Raw genomic sequence first — 24,305 nt, 5'->3', positions numbered from 1 at the left:
ATTTAACAATCCATTTGATCTAATAATCTTTCTGAGTATATACCGATTTGGCACATTACTTACTGGCTTCACAAATATTTGTTGAGTGAACAAACGAATTGGACGCCCTCACAGTCTGCTGGCTTCCCAAGTGGTGCTAGTGGTAAAGAACCCGCCTGCCAAAGCAGGAGATGCGAGAGATGCGGGTTTGATCCCTGGGTGAGGAAGGTCTCCTGGAGGAGGAGATGGCAGCCTGCTCCTGTATTCTTGCCTGGAGAACGCCATGGGCGGAGGAGCCTGGCGGGCTACAGACCATGAGGTGCAAAGAGCTGAACACGACTGAGTACACAACACAGCACGGCGGCACAGCACAGTCTGTTAAAGTGTGACAGTTGTGTGGGGCGTGTGTAAGCTCAGTGCTGGGATCTCTCGTTGCCTCTGGAGCACCGCTTGGCATACCCTTTGTGCTTTGTATCTCGTGTTTGAAGAAGAGTCCACGTCACTGTTGCTTTGGACACGGTGGGTAGTGAGTGCCCGGAGCAGAGTGATCTGATTCATGGAGGACATCTTCGCAAAGCCCCTAGTGATGTTCTGTGACCTGCCCTTTGTGGACAAAGCACTCATAGTGCTATGGTGGGAAGGGGAAGGGAGGAATAATTAATTTTGTGCTACTCTTTGCCTGCCGTGCAAGGGGATTTATGGGACATGATTACTCAACATGTGTAAACGCTTTGAACTCAGTATAAAAAGTCTTTGTCTGGTCATGATGTTTTTCCACATAATAAAGTCTTGTGTATTTGTCAAGTTTGGAATAGGAAAACCAAGCTTGGCATATCAGATCTGAATGCCTTGGTGGAGAAAGAGAGAGAAAAGCCAGCAGAGCCGCCTTCATCACATTGCCATTCCCATGACTTTTTCACTGGTTTTTGTTTGTTTTGGTTAGCAAAATAGCAACAAGAGAACCAAGGATAGTTCTGGACTACGTTAGCAGGACATTACACCCAGCAATCTTGAAGCTATTCTGCCACACTGCACATGGGGTTGTCTTGGAAAAAGAAATACTGTAAAGCTTACACGTACACACTTGAAAACTGCTAAGAGAGTAAATCTTAAAAGTTCTCATCACAAGAAAAACAATTCTGTGACTGTGTATGCTGACAGAAGTTAATGGATGTTAACTGATCATTTTGCATTCTATGCAAATATTGAATTATTAGTCTGTATACCTGAAACTAATAAAATATGTGTCAGTTGTACCTCAGTTTAAAAAAAAAAACCTTACATATTAATTTGCCCCACCTGACTGGTTTATGAATGTACAGTTTGTGAGGGCTGAAAAATCAGGAAATGGTGTGAAGGAGAGGGTAAAGTTGCTTACATGGAAAGCAGTTGCTTTATCGGGTTATATTACTTAGATAGAAGAGAGGCAACAAGCCTGGAAACATGGAAGGATCTTATGAGAGGTAGAGGGCTGTCCTTCTAGACAAGCACAATAGAATGAAACAAAATACATAAGCAAACTCTCTTTGAAAAGCAAAGACTCATATTTTAAAAAATGTGCTAAAACTAGGTATTCCTATATACATTTTAAATGCATAAAAAACGTTTAAATTTTAGAATATTACACATTTTCCCCTGCTCTAGATATAACAGTTCAAATGCTAGAGTGGCAATTTGAAAGAAAACTTCATTTGCTTCCTTCAGTTCAGTTCAGTTCAGTTCAGTTCAGTTGCTCAGTCGTGTCCGACTCTTTGTGACTCCATGAATCGCAGCACGCCAGGCCTCCCTGTCCATCACCAACTCCCGGAGTTCACTCAGACTCACGTCCATCGAGTCCGTGATGCCATCCAGCCATCTCATCCTCTGTCGTCCCCTTTTCCTCCTGCCCCCAATCCCTCCCAGCATCAGAGTCTTTTCCAGTGAGTCAACTCTTCGCATGAGGTGGCCAAAGTACTGAAGTTTCAGCTTTAGCATCATTCCTTCCAAAGAAACCCCAGGGCTGATCTCCTTCAGAATGGACTGGTTGGATCTCCCTGCAGTCCAAGGGACTCCCAGGAGTCTTCTCCAACAGTTCAAAAGCATCAATTCTTCGGCGCTCAGCCTTCTTCACAGTCCAACTCTCACATCCATACATGACTGCTGGAAAAACCATAGCCTTGACTAGACAGACCTTTGTTGGCAAAGTAATGTCTCTGCTTTTGAATATGTTATCTAGGTTGGTCATAACTTTTCTTCCAAGGAGTAAGTGTCTTTTAATCTCATGGCTGCAATCACCATCTGCAGTGATTTTGAAGCCCCCCAAAATAAAGTCTGACACTGTTTCCCCATCTATTTCCCATGAAGTGATGGGACCGGATGCCATGATCTTCGTTTTCTGAATGTTGAGCTTGAAGCCAGCTTTTTCACTCTCCTCTTTCACTTTCATCAAGAGGCTTTTTAGCTCCTCTCCACTTTCTGCCATAAGGGTGGTGTCATCTGCATATCTGAGGTTATTGATATTTCTCCCGGCAATATTGATTCCAGCCTGTGCTTCTTCCAGCCCAGCTTTCCTCATGATGTACTCTGCATTTAGGTTAAATAAGCATGGTGACAATATACAGCCTTGACATATTCCTTTTCCTATTTGGAACCAGTCGGTTGTTCCATGTCCAGTTCTAACTGTTGCTTCCTGACCTGCATATAGGTTTCTCAAGAGGCAGGTCAGGTGGTGTGGTATTCCCATCTCTTTCAGAATTTTCCACAGTTGATTGTGATCCACACAGTCAAAGGCTTTGGCATAGTCAATAAAGCAGAAATAGATGTTTTTCTGGAACTCTCTTGCTTTTCCCATGATCCAGTCGATGTTGGCAACTTGATCTCTGGTTCCTCTGGCTTTTCTAAAACCAGCTTGAACATCTGGAATTTCATGGTTCATGTATTGCTGAAGCCTTGCTTCGAGAATTTTGAGCATTACTTTACTAGCGTGTGAGATGAGTGCAATTGTGCAGTACTTTGAGCATTCTTTGGCATTGCCTTTCTTTGGGATTGGAATGAAAACTGACCTTTTCCAGTCCTGTGGCCACTGCTGAGTTTTCCAAATTTGCTGGCATATTGAGTGCAGCACTTTCACAGCATCATCTTTCAGGATTTGAAATAGCTCAGGTGGAATTCTATCACCTCCACTAGCTTTGTTCATAGTGATGCTTTCTAAGGCCCACTTGACTTCACATTCTAGGATGTCTGGCTCTAGATGAGTGATCACACCATCATGATTATCTTGGTCGTGAAGATCTTTTTTGTATAGTTCTGTGTATGCTTGCCACCTCTTCTTAATGTCTTCTGCTTCTGTTAGGTCCAAACCATTTCTGTCCTTTATCGAGCCCATCTTTGTGTGAGATGTTCCCTTGGTATCTCTGATTTTCTTGAAGAGATCTCTAGTCTTTCCCATTCTGTTGTTTGCCTCTATTTCTTTGCATTGATGGCTGAGTGTGCCTTTCTTATCTCTTCTTGCTATTCTTTGGAACTCTGCATTCAGATGCTTATCTCTTTCCTTTTCTCCTTTGCTTTTCGCTTCTCTTCTTTTCACAGCTATTTGCTTCCTTATCTTACAATAATTAGAATTTACACATGTGACACGAAAACAGAATTATTCTGTTCTACTGTCCTCCAAACTCTACCTGACCCACATGAAAACAGGCGGTTGAGTTTAGGGGTCGAGTGTGGATTTGGGAATAAAGTGTAACTTTATTCTAACCTCACCTCTCCACTTACCAGTCCCCTCATGTGGACAGGTTACTCAACACCTGAAGTTCTATTTTCCACAATTGTAAAATGGGGATAAATAGCTACCTCACAAACTGCTAGAAGATTAAATGACACCGTGCATTTCAGTCGCTTATCACAGTCCCTCCTAATAATGTGGCAGTTGCTATTTGTTAATTGCTGGCGGTGTGGAGGAAGTGTGTTAATTCCCGTGATCCTACAGCACTGTGAAGTGCGTGTTACTATATCCTTATTTTGTGAAAAAGGAAACAAAGACCCAGAGAAGAGTAAATGATAATTATTTAATTATATATCATAATTATATATCATCATTTGCATGACCTGCTTTTACTGCATGATAGTAGCTTTGATAACATTTTACTACTAAAATGAAGGAAGCTTTTTGTTTTTAAAGGTCTGCTTAAGTTTGTTGTGTTTTGTCTAACAGAGTGGATAAGAGAGGGACAGTCTCTGATTCTCTTCTCTTACCTGTCACTGTCTCAGCCCAGCCTGTTTCAGAAAATGAAGAAGGGAGATAACTTTAGGTCATGAAATTGAGGAGAGGTAGCATAAAGGAAATTTGCTGAGAAAGGAGACCAAGAGTAAGAATAAGTGTTCTTTCCATGACCTCCACTGGGAGTGTCCTTGTGGTCTTATTTACTACTTTTTGGGTGCAGAACTCCAGGTCAAGATACTTGTGGGAAATGGAAAGGGCAGTGGACCAATATCCAGCATTTTCAGTGAAGGAAGGTTGGGCCCTTTCACTGAGGCCGCATGTTCTCTGAGGCTCTGGCTGACCCAGCACCCATCGTAGGTAGGACCAGTTGAATGACTTTAGCCTACAGGTTTGCCATTTTTCCCTGAAATCTCTGAGCTGAATCACTTCTGAAGGACTTTACGTTGCCACCCTCACCCAGCTGTCTTGTTTATTTCAGAAGCATGGTGTTTTCAAAGGCAGTAATAGGTTTTCTACTGTCTGCCATATGAGGGGTGTTGCGTTCAGTTCTTGTTTTTGCTTTTAAGAGGGGTCTTGTCAGTGACAGTGACGGGTGGCAACTGGATCACACGAACATGGTCAGATTTCATCTCCCTTATTCTGGACTTAGAGTCAGTTCTCAAGGAGGGTTATTAGGGAAGTGGAGTGGGTGTGTGCATCTCAACGTCTTGGGGAACAGTTCACAGATTCCCTGGTGGCTCAGCTGGTAAAGAATCTGCCTGCGATGCAGGAGACCTGGGTTTGATCCCTGGGTTGGGAAGATCCCCTGGAGATGGTAACTGCTAACCCACTTATTCTGGCCTGGAGAATTCCATGGACTGTATAGTCGATGGGGTCGCATAGAGTTAGCCACGACTGAGAGGCTTTCACTTTCGCAGATTCTTTGAGAGAGAAAAGAGGAATCAGGGCATTAGAAAAGGCAAATTTGGAGAACTCTTAGGGGGAGGTTAAAGTATTTCCGGAGAGTAGACTCAGGATTGGTGGGTGGAAGTTATGAGAAGGTGGATAATCCTTAAAGCAATCAAAGGAAGAGCTGCTCACCAATGAAAAGGGTCCAAAAGGGGTATATGTTCCCACGTGAAGTGGTGAAGTTCTCAGTATCAGAAGTGCCTGGACTGTTTCCTGAAAACCCCTGTTCTATGCAGAATATTGGAGCAAATTAATTCTGAAGTCCTTGTAAAAGGAATAAACCATCATAGAAAATTGGAATCTGTCTGGTTACCATTCTGTGTTAGCTTCCACTCCTCACAAATAAGCTCCTAGAATATAGCAGTCCTATTTTTGTGGGAGTACCTTTTTCCTTCATCAGTTCACTGAGAATACTGAATATATTGTAGGATTTTTTTTTTTTTTAACACTGAATGTTTCAGAGTTTTTCTGTAATAGTTCTTAAAATTCAGTGTTTTGGAGTTTTTTTCTGTAATAGTTCTTATCTTTTTTTTTAATTCTTTCTTTCTAACCTTTGCAGTAAATTCCACGTGTTGCTGTGCCAATGTTTATTTAGCCATTTCTTTTACCACTAGTATTTTGTTCTTATCAAACAGGTAATCATAAACATTCTTGACCACCCCTCCTTGTATTTCTCTGCAATAACCATCTAAGGGTTTTTTGAATTCTGCTTCTAACTAAGGAGTGGAAAAGTTATCAATTATGATTCCCCCTTGCAAAGGCAGAGAAATCATAGTAGATATTGAAAAGGTGAATCCAGACATTCAGGGTGGCACACTTGGAAACAAAATAGGAATGATTATCACACACTTTTATAAAACCACAGTAGCTTATTGTGTTCCTGGTGGTTTCAGACACATAAATTTATTCTGCCACCTCACAGAGCAATTAGCTTGAGCAGGCCTTTTTGTCGCCCCTCTTTCTATCTGGCAGAATCTAGAACAGTGGTGAGCATATACTGGGCCCTTTGGTGCATAACAGTTGGATTTCCTCTTGTTCTATCCTGAAGGAGGAGGGAAGAGGCACTAAAGCCTGAAGCAGGGTTTGCTGGAGGGTGGCAGGGGGACCACCTGAATTCCAGGCCCCTAGCGTCCTGGTTAACAATGCTGATTCCTGAGCGAGCCTCCAGACTATCAGGGATATAGCTGGGGACCCACGGTTATTATGCTCCCCAAGTAATCTGACTGACACACACCTAGTCTGAGAGGTTATTTCAAAGGTCCAGGAGGGCCACACTCGACAAGCCTACAGCAGAGGGAAGATTTTTTTCTGGGAAGGAAGAAATTACTGTTGATAAGATTAAGTATTTTTTTTTCTCTTTTCTGAAAATTTTAGATTAATCCTTAGCTGAAAATAGTTTTGATAGTGTTAGGACCATTGTCTGGGTAGGTCTTACTCAACCTCTGGTTATCACGTGTGTGCTATGCATCATTATTAGATGAAGCTTTATTAGATGGGTGTGATTTCTGTCTTCTGTTGAAAGCTAGCAATTATGTATAATATTCTTAAAATGCTGTATTTATATTTATCTACCTTTTTTCCCCCAGGCTGCTCTTTATGGATGTGGCTGCTGGGCTGAAAATACTGGAGCTCATAATCCCTACTCCACAGCTGTGAGTACCTCAGGTATTTGCTGCTTTCATGACCATTTTTCATTACCTCAACCTCGTAGGTCATTTATTGATTGAAAACAGTGTTTTTATGTAAACACAAAGTATGTACTAAGACACCTCATGAACCAGAAAATTGATGCTTGAAAGATCTTCAATACTTAGGAATGTTTGAGAATTGTTTTACAACAGAAGTATCGCAGTGTAAATGGTTTGCTAACATTTTCAATACAACTTTGGGGTTAACTAAAATTTAATTATATTTTTCATGGATTTTTTTCCCCTAATGACTCATTATAGTGCCAAATTTGGGTCAAAATGATATAAAAGTAGCAAGGCATTTAAAAGACTAAAAGGTCATTTCTTGAGTAAAATGTTGACATAAATCTTACAAGGTGTATTTCAAAATGTATATCATGGCATATACTTTTGATAAAAGGTAGGTCCTCTTTTTGTATTTGTATTAGAAGAGTCTTTATCATTCAGAAATGTGTGTGTGTGTGTGTCTTGGGAGAGTGGATTTGGGTGGGCAGAATAGTTGTTGTCTAGATCCAGGTTTTCATGTGCTTATGCCAGATGTACTTGAAGCTCATGATGTGGTTGATATGTGTGGTTGACATAATAATATTGGTTCACCCACTTTGCCGTGTCATCTCTCAAGTCCGAATCCTAGGACTTTGTGCCGGATATCCTCAGGCTTTCTCAGGAGGGTGGGTGGGTATGGCCGCCCTTCCTTCCTTTCTCTCTCTGGTTTCTTCCGCATTGTTTTCTGCCCTGCCACACTGCCCAGCCACCCAGTCCAGTCACCGTCCTCTCCGGCTTACTCCTGCCTCTCTGGGGTCCCTACTGCTAATGTAGATCCTGGACCTCTCTTGGTTTGTCCCGCTCCCTTGGCCTGCTCCGTCTTCTTCCTACTGCTAGTAGCCCCAGGCGGGGGCCTCTGCCAGCCTTTCCTCGTCTCACTGTGGGCTTCCTCTCGGTGATCTGGTGCTGTCTCAGTGGTTATCTCTTAGAGTGCTGGTTTCCATGTCCATCCCCACTCTGGGCTTCATGCTTGAAGTCCGCCTTAGTTCTTTCTGCCTTCCTGTTGGACAAATCCCTGTGGGTATCATGTATGCACATGAGGTTCGGCAGCACAAATAAACACCTTTTTTTCCTTATTCCCACACTGTGGCCACCTTTCTCCTGTGTTCTCTGCCTCTCTTATTGCCATCACTATTTTGGGCTTCCCTGGTGGCTCAGCTGGTAAAGAATCCACCTGCAGTATGGGAGACCTGGGTTCAATCCCTGAGTTGGGAACATCCCCTAGAGAAGAGAATGGCTCCCCACTCCAGTATTCTGGCCTGGAGAATTCCATGGACTGTATAGTTCACAGGGTGGCAAAGAGTTAGACGTGACTGAGTGACTTTCACTTTCCGTAACCTATTTAATCAGACTTGAATTCTTGGCACCATTCTCAAACTTGTATCTTCTTTCCATTTCTTCTGACCTGACCCTGTTAGTTCAGACCCCTCAACTGCCTACCTGTTGTAACAGCTTCGTGACCTTGATCCTTTTCTTGCATTGGTGGAAATATTTGATTTTGAGCCACTGAGGTGAAGTTCAAACACAAATTAATGTTGAATCTAAATCATGCTAATATAATAGACCAAAAATTGTTTTCTAATTTGAAAAGATGAGCACAAGGTAATAATATGAGTTAATTTTAAATTTAATATTGCTGGCACATGAAAATCTTTACATGTGAACTGAATTAGGAATTAGTGAACTGAATTAATGCATAATTATATATGCATAATTAAATATGGCCCATGTCTATGGAAAATTGTGGTATTTGAATAAATAAAAGTCTAAAACAGATGATTCATTGTTTCATTTTCCTAAAGAAGTATCAGTTGGTATCATGTGTGGTGTTGACTTTATTTTTGGTCCATATGTAGTTCAGCAAGTTGGTCTGTTGCTTTTTAAATGTTACTCCTATGTCTGCATGTTCAGTTCAGTTCAGTCGCTCAATTGTGTCCGACTGTTTGCGACCCCATGAATCGCAGCACGCCAGGCCTCCCTGTCTATCACCAACTCCCGGAGTTCACTCAGACTCGCATCCATCGAGTCAGTGATGCCATCCAGCCATCTCATCCTCTGTCGTCCCCTTCTCCTCCTGCCCCCAATCCCTCCCAGCATGTTAGGAGACCTGAATTCTACTTTAAGCTGGAATTCTGAGAGCCTGCTTGACTGTGTCACTTTGGAAAAGAAATGCAGTCTCCTTGGGGTTGTCCATCTCCCTTCTTTTTTGAATTGGTGATGTGAAAGTTGGAATAGGAGTGTACTTTATGGGTTTCATTCTATTAAGTAGAATGCAGTAGGGGGGTAAGCTTAAATTGTAAAAATAAGGTCTTTCACCCTTCCCCTTGAATATTTCCTGATTTGCCCATCTCATATCCACTGAAGATAGTTTTATATGATTAAAGATAACTTTAGGTTTCTAGTCCAAGATATTTAGTGTAGATGTTTAGCTTTGATGCCCAGCCTATCATGTTATAGTCTTCTTAAGTTTAAGGACTAAGATCTTAATGACCCAGATAACCATGATGTTATGGTTATTCATCTAGAGCCAGACATCCTGGAATGTGAAGTCAAGTGGGTCTTAGGAAGCATCACTATGAACAAAGCTAGTGGACGTGATGGCATTCCCACTGAGCTATCTCAACTCCTAAAAGATGATGCTGTTAAAGTGCCACACTCAATATGCTAACAAATTTGGAAAACTCAGCTGTGGCACAGGACTGGAAAAGGTCAGTTTTCATTTCAATCCCAAAGAACAACAATGCCAAAGAATGTTCAAACTACCACACAGTTGCACTCATTTCACACGCTAGCAAAGTAATGCTTAAAATTCTCCAAGCCAACAGTATGTGAAATAAGTATTTCCAGATGTTCAAGGTGAATTTAGAAAAGGCAGAGGAACCAGAGATCAAATTGCCAAGATCTGTTGGATCATCGAAAAAGCAAGAGAGTTCCAGAAAAACATCTTCTTCTGCTCCATTGACTACACTAAAGCCTTTGACTGTGTGGATCACAACAAACTGTGGAAAATTCTTCGAGAGATGGGAATACCAGACCACCTTACTTGCCTCCTGAGAAACCTGTGTGCAGGTCAAGAAGCAACAGGTAGAACCAGATATGGAACAATGGGCTGGTTCCAAATTGGGAAAGGAATAAGTCAGGGTGTATATTGTCACTCTACTTATTTAACTTCTATGCAGAGTACATCATGTGAAATGTCAGGTGATGAAGCACACGCTGGAATCAAGATTGCCAGAAGAAGTATCAATAACCTCAGATATGTAGATGACACCACCCTTATGGCAGAAAACGAAGAGGAACTAAAGAGCCTCTTGATGAAAGTGAAAGAGGAGAGTGAAAAAGCTGGCTTAAAACTCAACATTCAAAAAATAAAGATCATGGCATTCAGTCCCATCACTTCTTGGCAAATACGTGGGGAAACAATGGAAACAGTGACAGACCTTATGTTTTTGGGCTCCAAAATCACTGCAGATGGTGACTGCAGCCATGAAATTGAATGACACTTGCTCCTTGGAAGAAAAGCTATGACCAACCTAGACAGCATATTAAAAAGCAGAGACATTACTTTGCTGACAAGGGTCTGTTTAGTCAAAGCTATGGTTTTTCCAGTAATCATGTATGGATATGAGAGTTGGACCATGAAGAAAGCTGAGTGCCGAAGAATTGATGCTTTTGAACTGTAGTATTGGAGAAGACTCCTGAGAGTCCCTTGGACTGCAAGGAGATCAAATCAGTCAGTCCTAAAGGAAATCAGTCCTGCATATTCATTGGAAGGACTGATGCTGAAGTTGAAGCTCCAGTACTTTGGCCACTTGATGCAAAGAGCTGACTCATTAGAAAAGACCCTGATTCTGGGAAAGATTGAGGGCAGGAGGAGAAGGGGACAACTGAGAATGAGATGGTTGAATGGCATCACTGACTCAATGGACATGAGTATGAGCAAGCTCCAGGGGATGGTGAAGGACAGGGAAGCCTGGAGTAGTGCAGTCAGTGGGGTCACAAAGAATCAGACACGACTGAGGGACTGAACAACAAGTCATCAGCCAACAGAACATGAGGATAATAGAGCAGGTCTCCAGTTCTTTCCATCTGTGATTGCTTCACTCTTGTTTCTCCTGGGGCTGCTGCTATGAGGTTGACAAAGGAAATACATGGCAGAGTTGGCGGGAGAAAGGTGGAACACAGAATTTTGCAATTTTTTTGGTCCAAAAAAAAAAAAAAAAAGGACATATGCCTTAGGCTATTGCAGAAAATCCAGAGACCTGGCCTACATTTTAGTTTTATAGTTCTTGGTAGATGATTATTGAGAGACAGAGGGAAGATAGCTAGTTATGGTTAAAGTAGGACTCTCCTAAGGCCAGACAGGTGTTGTGGTTATTAGCCTGAGGGATAAACTCCAGCATCTTGTGGGGAAGAAGTTAGAGGGCAGGAGCTCACCTTGCAAACCCTGACTAACGTTCTGGCATCTTGGAAATTTGCTGAGCTTGAGAGGGAGGAAAGGAAATATGTAGGTTCTTGTTCAGATTCTTGATTCACTGGCTGAGACATCCTAGCAAGTAGTTATTTATACAACATGAATAGTATTATCTTAATATCCATGAGGATTTAATGAGCTGAGCTATGATCTCTAGAACTTATTCATCTTGCATAACTGAACCTTGTGAATTTTGAATGGCAACTCTCCATTTTCCTCTTCATGAACTCTGGCGGTCACTGTTTTACTCTCTCCTTCTGTGAGTCTATTTTAGGTACCTTATCTAAGTGGAATCGTGCAATGTCTGTCCTTCTGTGACTGGCTTATTTCACTGAGCATAATGTCTTCTGGGTTCATCAGTGTTATTGTGTGTGGCAGGATTTCCTTCTTTTTAAAGGCTGAATAATATTCTTATATGAATCTACCACATTTTCTTTACTTGCTCCAAGGACATTTAGGTTGTTTCCACATCCTGGCTGTTGTGAATAATGATGCAGCTAATGTGGGAGTGCGGATACCTCTTTGAGATCTTGATTTCAATTCTTTTGGATAAATACCCAGAAGTGGAACTGCTGGATCCTGTGATAGTCCCATTTAGCTTTTTGAGGAACCTCCATACTGTTTTCTATAGCAGCTGAACCATTTCACGTTCCTACCTCCTATATATGAGAGTTCACTTATCTCGGCATCCTCACCAACATTTGTCTCTTGTCTTTTTGGTAATATCCATTTTAACAAGTGTGAGGTGATATCTTGTGGTTTTCTGTTGCACTTCCCAGACGATTAATGATGTTGAACACTTTGTCATGTACCTATTGACCATTTCTATGTCTTTGGAGAAATGTCAAAGTCCTTTGCCCATGTTTTGATATTGATCTTGTGTTTTTTTTTTCCCCCTGCTGTTGAGTTGTACGAGATCCTTGTCTATTTTGGATATTAATACCTTGTCAGTTATGTGGTTTGTAAGTATTTCCTCCCATTCCATAAGTGTCCTCTTTGTACTGTTGCTTATTGCCTTAGCTGTGTTGAAGCTTTTTAGATTGACATAGACCTCCTTGTCTGTTTTTGCTTTTGTTGCCTGTACATTTACCATAATATCCTAGAACAAAATATGCCCCTGTAAGACACTTACACTAGAGGGGAGAAGACTGCCAGTTATATTATGACACACGGCTTTGTCACCACTTAACACACGGCTAGCTATTACTTCGCAAGTATTGAATTGGGGGTGTTCTCCCAACAAGAAGTATTTGCTTCCCTGATAACCAGGTCGTGCTTCTTTGCCATTTCCATGCATTCCTATTTATGTAATCACTTTTTGTTTGAATTCTGTATCAGACTGTAATCCTTTTGAAGACATTGAAAATGGCAGTTAGACTCAACACATGGAGTTCCAACATGGAATGCAGCTCAGCAGAAGGGTCAGCAAGGGTTAGCAGGTGGGAGCAGCTGACCTCCAGGGGCAGAGCTGGCTGTGTCCCAGCTGCTGCCTGCCGCAGAGCCGTGGGGAGATGCCGCCGACTGCAGTGCACCTCCTGATTTCTGAAAATCTTAGGTGGGAAAAAAGAGTGCCCTTCTTTTATTCTCAGCGTTTTTTTGTGAAAATAAATAGTTCGTAGCTTTCTTTAAGCAGTGGCGTAAGCTCTTGAGAAGGGGCTCTGTGAGTATATTTGTGTTTCCTGAGTGCCTGGCACAGGGCTTTGCTCTTAGTAAATGCTTCGTAGACAAAATTAAAAAATGTGTGTGTATGGGCAACAACATTATGATCATCAGCCTTGTTAAGAGACTGGAACATAATTATTCCAGCCAATAAAAAGAAAGGATAGTTATGTAATGTGGTAGAGGTGCTAAATATTGCATGATGGCAATCATATTACAGGAAATAAATGTATGAAATTAACATGTTGTACACCTTCAATGTATACAATGTTACATGTCAAGTATATTTCACTGAAAAAGAGAGAAATGTGTATGTGATTCTTCCCTCTCGTAGAAGGATTCTAAGATTATCCACCATGAAATTTCCTTAAACAGCATTTTTAAATTTGATTTAATTTGCCAGAATCGGATTCACACATAATTTTTCAGTAACACATCAGATGTGTAATATAAGATACATCTGTGGTCTTTCTCTGGCTATGTAAAGGAAGAGCAGATCGAGGATTAGAAGATCAGAAGGAGGGAAAAAGCAAGAGATTAAGTTTATGCTCTGGCTGACCTTAACATTGGTCTTCTGTTACTTGTCTGTGCTGTCTGGTTTTTTTCTTAAAGAGAAATAGCAAGTCCGGGGGTTTTGTGGCAGCTGACTAGCGATCAGGAGACAGCAGCTGCAGTCTCCGTTTCCTGGTGTTCTGTCACGAAGAACAGTCTGCTACCCGAGAGGAACCCTGGTGATTTCTGACTTTCTGGGTTCTTCGATTTTCCTGGTCTTAGCTGTTTCAGAAATCAGAGGGTGGTGAGGGTGTGGCCCTTGCTTTTTAAGAGTAGGTTCAAAGATGGATGGGATAAAAAAATGTGAAGAATGAGACCAGGCTGCTGCTTTGATATTAATATTTCTCAGCCAGTGATTGGAGCCTCTTCTGCAAGGGTGGGGAAGTATGTCAGTATGTCACCCCTTCTCGACTCTTTCTCCTAACCAGCAGCCGCAGGTCTGCCTCTGCCCCTCTGTGGGAGGTTTCCTGTGCATCTGTGCTTCCCAGATACTTTGTCAGGAGGGCACAGGGCTGGCTTCTCTCTGAGGGTGGAGCCCCAAGAGCCAGTGGGACCTTACTGCTGAGACATCTACATGTGTCCTGGAGTTTGTGGTTTCTGTGGCCCAGGAGGGATGGGGAGGCAGGCAGGAGTCCATGCTTCTGTTTCCTTCTCAGGAGTATCTGTTATTTCTCTTTCGTGCTCTGTCTGTCACAAGCGCTTTTGGCAGCTCAGTCTCTTGATTATCATGAATAAAAGCCCTGTTCTACTCTGGACCCTGGGTGCAGATCACCTAGGGGTCCAGCCTCCTTTCCAACTCTTTCCCCTATTTTGTAGCAGCCTTTAAAGGTGAATCTTCAAGGAGTTGCCTGAATTTCATGTCTGTTATTTTACTTAGTCTTTTCCACTCACTGAACCTTTTTTTTTTTTTTTTTTTGGTAAATATTCCTTTCTTTTTGGCTGTGCTGAGTCTTCACTGCTGAGCAGGCTTTTCTTTAGTTGCAGTAAACGAGGGCTCCTCTCTACTTGCAGCGTGCAGGCTTCTCATTGCGGTGGCTTCTCTTGCTGCGGAGCACAGGCTCAGTAGTTGTGGCTCATGGGCTATGTTGTTGCATGGCATGTGGGATCTGCTCGGATCAGGGATGGAAGCCGTGTCTCCTGTGTTGGCAGGTGAATTCTCCGCCACTGAGCCAGCAGGGAAGTCCACTCATTGACTCTCGTATATACTTTAGTTTGGCCTCTTCCTCCCTTCTACCAGTCTGCTCTTGTTAAGATTTTTAGTCACCTCCAAAGCCCAGTAGTCATCCGTTAGTCTTGTAAGCAGTGTGTCACAGAGTTGCTTGAATGACTTGCTCCCTGGAAAATCCTATTTTTGATAGACTTCCAGAGCATCCAACACGAATGGTTTTCTTCCCACCTCACTGGCTGCTATTCTCCGCCTCCTTCGTTACTGTTTCTCATCTCCCTGACCTCTCAGTGACCCGAGGCCTAGCCCTCTACCTTTTCTGTGTCTTTGAATACTCGCTGCCTCGGTGTTCTCATCCAATCCAATGGCTAAGTACCATATATATGCTGACTCCCACCTTTTAATCTCTACCTTGGGCCTCTTCCCAGAACTTGGTTTTTTAACTGCTTCTCAAAGCCCCCACCTGTGTGTGTAAATAGGCAACTCAGTTCAGTTCAGTTCAGTCGCTCAGTCATGTCTGACTCTTGCGACCCCATGAACTGCAGCACGCTAGGCCTCCCTATCCATTACCAACTCCCAGACTTTATCCAAACTCGTGTCCATTGAGTCGGTGATGCCATCTGACCATCTCATCCTCAGTCGTCCCCTTCTCCTCCTGCCTTCAGTCTTTCCCAGCATCAGGGTCTTTTCCAATGAGTCAGCTCTTCACATCAGGTGGCCAAATTAGTGGAGCTTCAGCTTCAGCATTGGTCCTCCCAATGAATAGCTCATCCAACTATGAGCTCTTGATGTTGCCCTTCCCTCCCCTACCTGCTTCTCCACACAGCAAAGGGTACCTGTAGCCTCCCATCATGTCAGGCCAAAATCTTAGAGTCATGTCTGACCCTCTCTTCTTTTATCTCACCCATGTCCACTCCAGCAACAAACCCTCTCTACTCTCCTCTCTGCTGCTGCTAAGTCACTTCAGTTGTGTCCGACTTTGTGCGACCTCATAGACGGCAGCCCACCAGGCTCCCCCATCCCTGAGATTCCCCAGGCAAGAACACTGGAGTGGGTTGCCATTTCCTTCTCCAATGCATGAAAGTGAAAAGGGAAAGTGAAGTTGCTCGGTTGTGTCCAACCCTCAGCTACCCCATGGACTGCAGCCTTCCAGGCTCCTCCGTCCATGGGATTTTCCAGGCAAGAGTACTGGAGTGGGGTGCCATTGCCTTCTCCGACTCTCCTCTCTAAGTGTATTTAAAATCCAGCCACTTCATAACACGCTGGCTGCCATCAGCAGCTTCAGATACTGTCATCTCTGATCTGGGTTGTTGCAGGAGCACCCAGCTGGCCCCTTGTTTTCTGCTCCTTTTCCCCTTTATTCAGTTCTCAGCAACTCCTCAAGCAGTTGATGTTTAAACCTAACTCAAATCGTGTGTCATTCCTCCTCTTGAACTGGCCAGCATGTCCCATCTTAGAGAAGGGCCACAGCCTTTACTCAGGGCCTGTGAGGTGCTGCCCACCTTCCCCTCAGGCTGCAGCTCTGGCTTTTCCTGTCTGCTTACTCAGCCGCTTCCCTGTGCTCGGACTTGCCAGGGACACTCCCACTCTGCCTGCATCCTTCCTTTCCCTTTAAATCTCTACCCTGAGAGTCTTGGGCTACCCAGGTGGCACTACTGATAAAGAACCCACCTGCCAATGCGGGAGACATAAGAGATGAGGATTTTCTCCATCACTGTTGGTGGGAATGCAGACTAGTGCAGCCACTATGGAGAACAGTGTGGAGATTCCTTAAAAACCTGGAAGTAGAACTGCCTTATGACCCAGCAGTCCCACTGCTGGGCATACACACCAAGGAAACCAGAATTGAAAGAGACACATGTACCCCAATGTTCATTGCAGCACTGTTTACAATAGCCAGGATGTGGAAGCAACCTAGATGTCCATTGGCAGATGAACAGATAAGAAAGCTGTGGTATATATACACAATGGAATATTACTCAGCTATTAAAAAGAACACATTTGAATCAGTTCTGATGAGGTGGATGAAACTGGAGCCTATTATACAGAGTGAAGTAAGTCAGAAAGACGTATATATATGGAATTTAGAAAGATGGTAACAATGACCCTATATGCGAGACAGCTAAAGAGACACAGAGATAAAGAACAGACTTTTGGACTCTGTAGGAGAAGGCGAGGGTGGGATGATTTGAGAGAATAGCATTGAAACGTGTATATTACCATATGTGAAATAGATTGCCAGTCCAAGTTTGATGCATGAAACAGGGCTCTCAAAGCCAGCGCACAGAGGGATGGGATGGGGAGGGAGATGGGAGGGGGTTCAGGATGGGGACACGTGCACCCGTGGCTGATTCATGTCAGTGTTTGGCAAAAATCACCACAATATTGTAAAGTAATTCGCCTCCAATTAAAATAAATAAATTCATTTAAAAAATACAACACACACATGCAAAGAGATGTGGATTTTGACAGGAGAGCCTGGCAGGCTGATGGTCCATAGGGTCATAAAGAGTCAGACACAACTGAAGCAACTTAGCTCGCACGCATGCACCTGAGTATCTACACCCCTGCCTCCACCTCATCAGCTCGTCTTCCTCAACCACTCCGTTTTAAACATGTAAATCTTCCCTCAGTAACATCCCCCAGCCCCCTCCCACATTTTATTTTTTCCCATAGAATGTATCATGTCTAACATATCCTTTGTGTCTTTCTGTTATCTTTATAGTCTTCTTCTCTCTGCTATATGAAACTCCATGAAGGTAGGGATTTTCCTCAGCTTTGTTCCCTGATGTCTGCATGGTGCTCATCCACCACAGTCTCTGATGCTTTTTGAATGAATTGATGTGAATTGATATGAACAAACAGATATACTGGGGTGTGTCGTAGCTCAGACTGCTATAACAAAATACCATAGGCTGCGTGGCTTACATTTATTTCTCCAAGTTCTGGAGGCTAGGAAGTCCAGGATCATGGTGCCAGCAGATTCAGTTCCTTCTGGCTTGCTGCTGGCCAGTTTTTTGCTGTGTCATCACATGGTGGAAAGAGAGAGAGAGATTGAGGCAAGGACAGAGGAAAAGAGGGAGGGAGGGAAAGAGAGAGAGGGGAAGAATGGACACGAGTGAGCTACCATCTCTCTTCCTCTTCTTCAGTTTAGTTCAGTCACTCAGTCGTGTCCAACTCTTTGCGACGCCATGAATCGCAGCATGCCAGGCCTCCCTGTCCATCACCAACTCCCAGAGTTCACTCAGACTCATGTCCATCGAGTCAGTGATGCCATCCAGCCATCTCATCCTCTGTCATCTCTTTCTCCTCCTGCTCTCAATCCCTCCCAGCATCAGAGTCTTTTCCAATGAGTCAACTCTCCGCATGAGGTGGCCAAAGTACTGGAGTTTCAGCTTTAGCATCATTCCTTCCAAAGAAATCCCAGGGCTGATCTCCTTCAGAATGGACTGGTTGGATCTCCTTGCCGTCCAAGGGACTCTCAAGAGTCTTCTCGAACACCACAGCTCAAAAGCATCAGTTCTTCAGCACTCAGCCTTCTTCACAGTCCAACTCACATCCATACATGACTATTGGAAAAACCATAGTCTTGACTAGACGGACCTTAGTCGGCAAAGTAATGTCTCTGCTTTTGAATATGCTATCTAGGTTGGTCATAACATTTCTTCCAAGGAGTAAGCATCTTTTAATTTCATGGCTGCAGTCACCATCTGCAGTGATTTTGGAGCCCCCCAAAATAAAGTCTGACATTGTTTCCACTGTTTCCCCATCTATTTCCCATGAAGTGATGGGACTAGATGCCATGATCTTCATTTTCTGAATGTTAAGCTTTAAGCCAACTTTTTCGCTCTCCACTTTTACTTTCATCAAGAGGCTTTTTAGTTCCTCTTCACTTTCGGCCATAAGAATGGTGTCATCTGCATATCTGAGGTTATGGATATTTCTCCTGGCAATCGTAATTCCAGCTTGTGATTCTTCCAGCCCAGCGTTTCTCATGATGTACTCTGCATAAAAGTTAAATAAGCAGGGTGACAATATACAGCCTTGACATACTCCTTTTCCTATTTGGAACCAGTCTGTTGTTCCATGTCCAGTTCTAACCGTTGCTTCCTGACCTGCATACAGATTCCTCAAGAGGCAGGTCAGGTGGCCTGGTATTCCCATCTCTTTCAGAATTTTCCACAGTTTATTGTGATCCACACAGTCAAAGGCTTTGGCATAGTCAATAAAGCAGAAATATATGTTTTTCTGGAACTCTCTTGCTTTTTCGATGATCCAGTGGATGTTGGCAATTGGATCTCTGGTTCCTCTGGCTTTTCTAAAACCAGCTTGAACATCAGGGAGTTCACGGTTCACGTATTGCTGAAGCCTGGCTTGGAGAATTTTGAGCATTACTTCACTAGCGTGTGAGATGGGTGCAATTGTGTGGTAGTTTGAGCATTCTTTGGAATTGCCTTTCTTTGGGATACTAATCCCATCCTGGCAGTGCCCACCCTCATGACCTCATAAAACCCTAATTACCTCCTGAAAGACACCACCACCACCTTAGGGTTAGGGCTTCAACATCACCTTTGTGGGGGCACAACAGGTGGGGTGGGTTAGGTCATGCTCAGCTGAGTTAGGGCTGAGGGGAGGTAAGTACAGAGTTGAAAGCGGTGTGTTCTGATGAGAACAGACGATCCCTGAAGAAGAGGGGTGAGTGCAAGGTGTGTGGATCTTAACCTGGGGTCTTATCGGGTAATCTCTGGATGGTCTTGACTAAGTATTGAAGTTTTCTTTTGTATGAAGAGGGGGACCCTTTGAAGAGGGAGATGCTCATTCTTTTGCAAAAGAGGTGAAGACAGAACTTTCATCTTTGAGGTTGCTCTGGGATGATGAGCGATATTTCAGACAGAGGGGGCTGGTTCTTCTGGGTGGGGTCCGGGCTCTTCAGCCCATTCTAGCTTCCTTATCTGCCTTGCTAGGCAGTACTCTTTCTCACTTAAGTGGCTGACAGTGTGGCTTCTTGGAAGCTTCTTGTCTGTATGAAACAAACTTTCATAAACTGTTATTATGAAAGCATAGTAAAAAATTAAAAAGCAGAGACATTACTTTGCTGACAGAGGTCCATCTAGTGAAAGCTATGGTTTTTCCAGTAGTCATGTATGGATGTAAAGGTTGGACCATTAAGAAAGCTGAGTGCTGAAGAATTGATGCTTTCGAACTATGGTGTTGGAGAAGACTCTTGAGAGTCCCTTGGACTTCAAGATTAAACCAGTCCATCCTAAAGGAAATCAGTCCTGAATATTCTTTGGAAGGACTGATGCTGGAGCTGAAGCTCCGATACTTTGGCCACCTGATGTGAAGAACTGACTCCTTGGAAAAGACCTTGATTCTGGGAATGATTGAGGGCGGGAGGAGAAGGGGACGACAGAGGAGAAGATGGTTGGGTGGCATCACTGACTCAATGGACATGAGTTTGAGCAAGCTCTGGGAGTTGGTGATGACAGGGAAGCCTGGCGTGCTGCAGTCCATGAGATCACAAGGAGTCAGACATGACTGAGCGACTGGACTGAACTGAACTGAATCTTTTGCGCTCAAGATTCTTAGAGGGCAGACACTTAAGCTGAAGTAATTTGGGATTTAATATGTAAATATCTTGAGAAATCTTTTTGTGTGATTTATGACTTCTAGATGTGAGCATAGATAAAACCCTAATATGTTTGTAAACATCGTCATCTTAAAACCACTTGACTCTTTGGACTGATTGGTTAGTCTGGGTAGGGAAGAAATATTGTTCATTTACAAATGACAGAGTCGATAAATTCCCAGCACATTTCCCAAAACTAAAGTAGTTATGTGGGATGAGAATTCTATTCCAGGACCAGTGTTTACTCTAATTAGGTCACTTCATATCTGATGAACTGTTAACATGTTATTTCCTGCTTTTGGTTCTGAATTTTGCTAGGTTATTTCTTAGGAAACCAGCTTCGTGTGACAGCTTTGGTATCATGTATTTTGTATGTTTTATTAATAAATGAGTGGACTTTTCCCTGATTGTGAAATAACACTTGGTCATTGAAAAGAATTTGGAAAATGAAATTTTAACGTTGCTATGCTGTGATAGTGTGTCAGTGTTTTGGGTAGATTTTTGGTAGATAAAACAAACGACAGTGTCGTTTAGCTTGTTAGTCTTTGTCCATTTAATATTCTATAATGAATATTCTTATGATACTGTAGATGTTCTTCAAAACTTAAGTTTAGATGTGAAGGGTGTGTTTCCCACATACATGAGCTCAGGCATTTTTCTCTTATGTAAGAAGACTTGTAGCTGCCCTCAAGCTATAACACAGCAGCTGTTTTATAGGCTCTTATCCTGTGCTGTGTAGTGTTTGGCTGTGATACAAGAGAAGACAGTCCCCATCCTCAAAGGGCATGAAGTCTATGGCCTTTCTTGTTAATACAGGGAAGTTTCGTGCTAGTCTAGAAATACATTGAAATAAAGGCTTGCTGCGCTGAACCAGGCTCTGCTGTGTCCACAGAGCTGGGGGATGCTCCCTGCAGAGCCTCGCAAATGGACCCGGGCACACCTGGCCACCTGACTCCTTTTGCTGCCATTAGTACCTCTTCCTTCTTGCCACACAGCCTCTCCCCAAAGGCCCACCAAAACCAGTCGCTTTTAAACTCAGCCCCACCATGACATTCATATAAGCCCCTAAAATGTCTCCAGCGCTGCAGGAGAGCTCAGGACTTCATGAAGAAAAGTAGGTCTTTCTGAAATAGACTGTAGACTTAGGTGATGGTAGATCAAGTGAACTCCCAAGATGTTCTTTTAATGTTTGCACTATCTCAGATTTTTTGGGGGGGTGGGGGGAGAGTGGGTGGGCCAGAGACTTATTTTGGATCGTTTGTTGTTTGCTGAAAGAACAGACTTGTAATTTGAAGCGGCAAGGTAAAGCAGTGGTAGAAACAGAAGCATGAGATCAAGTGATGGGTTAAAGTGCCAGCGCTCTGATCCTTCGTGTAATTCTCCCTTTGATTGTTCTCACTTGAAAGAATGCCTTTTCCTTCCCATTGTCGAGCACTACCTGCTGTCAGTCGGAGAAGGAGGAAGTCGAGCAACTTGTCAGAGCCTTTCTGAGCCGCCTTCATATGGTTCGCAGAGACAGAGCTGGGGTTTCATTTCTTCTTTCATTCAACAGGAGTCCCTTTCATGTTTGCAAATTGAAAACGCGTGTTTTGCAGTGTGGAGCGAGGATGTGTGTGCCCTCTGGCACACCTGTTTCTCATTTCCTGACTTGAAAGCACAACCCATCAAAAGGAGCAGAAAAACAATTTCTTTCTGACACGCTGCTCTGTGTTCCCTATTGAACCGAAGGCCTTCGCAGCTTTGCCATCTTGGTTCCCTCTGTAGAAGGTTCTCGTTAGAGGCAGAGTTCAGTCGATGCCGGCAGCGCCTTTTATAGCACAGGGCCGTTTGGGGTATGATTTTGTTGTGGTGGTGGCAGTGTTCTTTTGCTGCACAGGAAATTTACTTGAACTAAGATTGATTTTAAAAAATACACAGAAAGGTCTTAAACATTTTTAAATATTAAATTTGGCTGGGCAGTGTCTTATGTTGGAAGCATCTATGTAAGCCGACCAGTGAACCAATTGGCCAGGAAAAGGGCTTGGTGGAGCATACAAATGTTTAAATTCCAGAGCACTGTTTAACATAAATCAAATATTTCCAAAGCATTACTTCAGATTTGTGTGTACTTTAAAGTCTTGCCAGCTTAAATGACTGTGAGGCACAATATGTTGACTTTGAGTTTGTAAATTGATAATTTGTTGCTATGAAGGTTGTACATGGTATAACTCATCACTTTCTGAAGGTACATAGTATGTCTGATGTTGGAAGCTGTTAACGTTTGAAAAAACGATGCTCGGGAATTCAGGCCTAGCGCTCTTAGATGCTTGAAGTTGGATCTTTGGTTCCTCTTAAGGATTCCCTGGACATTTTCAGTGTGAGGCACATGGTTCTTTAGACCCAAACTTGGTTTAGGCTTTCTTCTTCTGAGAAATAGAAGGGATATTAATTTTAATGATGTATCTTCAGAAACAGTTTCTCAGGTTCTTTTTTTTTTTTTAACACCCATTCTTCCCACAGTTTAGCATGTATGAATCACCTGTTAAAATCCAGAGTATGGGACTTCCTTGGTGGTCCAGTGGTTAAGAACTAGGAAAACTAGGATTCCACATGCCGTGCAGCATGACCAAAAGAAAAATGCAGACTATGATCCAGTGGCTCTGGGAGAGGCCTGTGAGTCTGCGTTTTTCATATGCTCCCAGGTGATACCAATCCTGCTGGTCCATTTTGATAGGCAAAGTGGTGCTGTTCCCAGCTGTAACACTCATCCCATACAATTTATATCGCATCATGTTTTGGTGGTTCTAAAGCTAAGGCAATGTGGTGGATATCCTTGACCTTTGGTATCTCTGAGAGCTTTAACTGATTGTCAACACGTGACCATATGGGCCTGCATGGATAGGACTATTGAGGAGGGATTATAGTGCTGGCAGAAATAATATTTATGTTTTCTGACTCATCTGGGATACTCCTAACCTTGATAAGAATTTACTAAGGTTCTTGTTGCAAGCAGAGGTGGATAAAACAACCCGCCAGCTCTAAAAGGTGTGGCTAGAGGGGTTAGATGGAGAAGAAAATGGCAGCCCACTCCAGTATTCTTGCCTGGACAATCCCAGGGACAGAGGAGCCTGGTGGGCTGCCATCTTTGGAGTCACACAGAGTCGGATACGACTGAAGTGACTTAGCATGCATGCGTGCATTGGAGAAGGAAATGGCAACCCACTCCAGTGTTCTTGCCTGGAGAATCCCAGGGACGGGGGAGCCTGGTGGGCTGCCGCCTATGGGGTCACACAGAGTCAGACGCAACTGAAGTGACTTAGCAGCAGCAGCAGCAGCAGCAGCTGAGAGGTTAGAAAGATATAATCCTGAATCAGATGTATTTCCGTTTAACCAGCTCTGTCCATGGTGGCTGGTTAATTTGGGCCAAAAGATTTATTGGCGAATCATGGAGAAAAAAGTGGAAACACTTAAGTGTAAAATGCAAGAACTGTTGTTCGCATTTTTATTAGCTTGCTTTTGTATTCATGTCTTGGTCCTTGTTAGTGAATAACAGCATGATTGAGCCTACAGTATAACACATCATGACTGAAGGATACCTTACATTTTAATTTTCAGAATATTTTTGTTCATGTCAAGAAAGACTACATTTGTATTTGTAGCCAAAGACTACTGTATTTGTCTTTGGCTTTGATGAAAACATTTTTTTACTAGCATTGGCTAGTAGAAAACATAGATAATCATTAAAAAAAATCTGAGTTAGACAGAAAAGAATTAGAGATTTTTTTTTTGAAATTCCTCATTGGCATTTCAGGTCTACATGGACCCACATTGACTGGAAGAGAAGGTGTGCTCTGAAGGATGTCATGGGCTTGGAAAGCAGACTTGGGTTGGAATCATAATGGAGGGAGCAGTTTGGAAGGGTGTGTCTGCCTATTCCCACCAGGACTGGAGCATCTTCTTTATGGAGGAGAGACGCACAGATGCGTTAA

At 43.1% G+C, this 24,305-nt stretch overlaps 1 protein-coding gene across 1 annotated transcript in view; it reads left to right on the top strand.

The window, feature by feature from the left end:
• Window positions 1-24,305, top strand: part of TASP1 (taspase 1) — a 254,366-nt gene that overhangs the window by 100,094 nt on the left and 129,967 nt on the right. The window contains exon 9 of the mRNA XM_052651058.1: window positions 6,712-6,790. Coding sequence (XP_052507018.1) covers window positions 6,712-6,790 — 79 coding nt within the window. The remainder of the gene's footprint in view (window positions 1-6,711; window positions 6,791-24,305) is intronic.

Source organism: Budorcas taxicolor, chromosome 13, assembly GCF_023091745.1.
Source record: "Budorcas taxicolor isolate Tak-1 chromosome 13, Takin1.1, whole genome shotgun sequence".
In the NCBI taxonomy this organism is placed as follows: domain Eukaryota; kingdom Metazoa; phylum Chordata; class Mammalia; order Artiodactyla; family Bovidae; genus Budorcas; species Budorcas taxicolor.
This window is presented reverse-complemented; position numbering and strand designations above follow the sequence as displayed.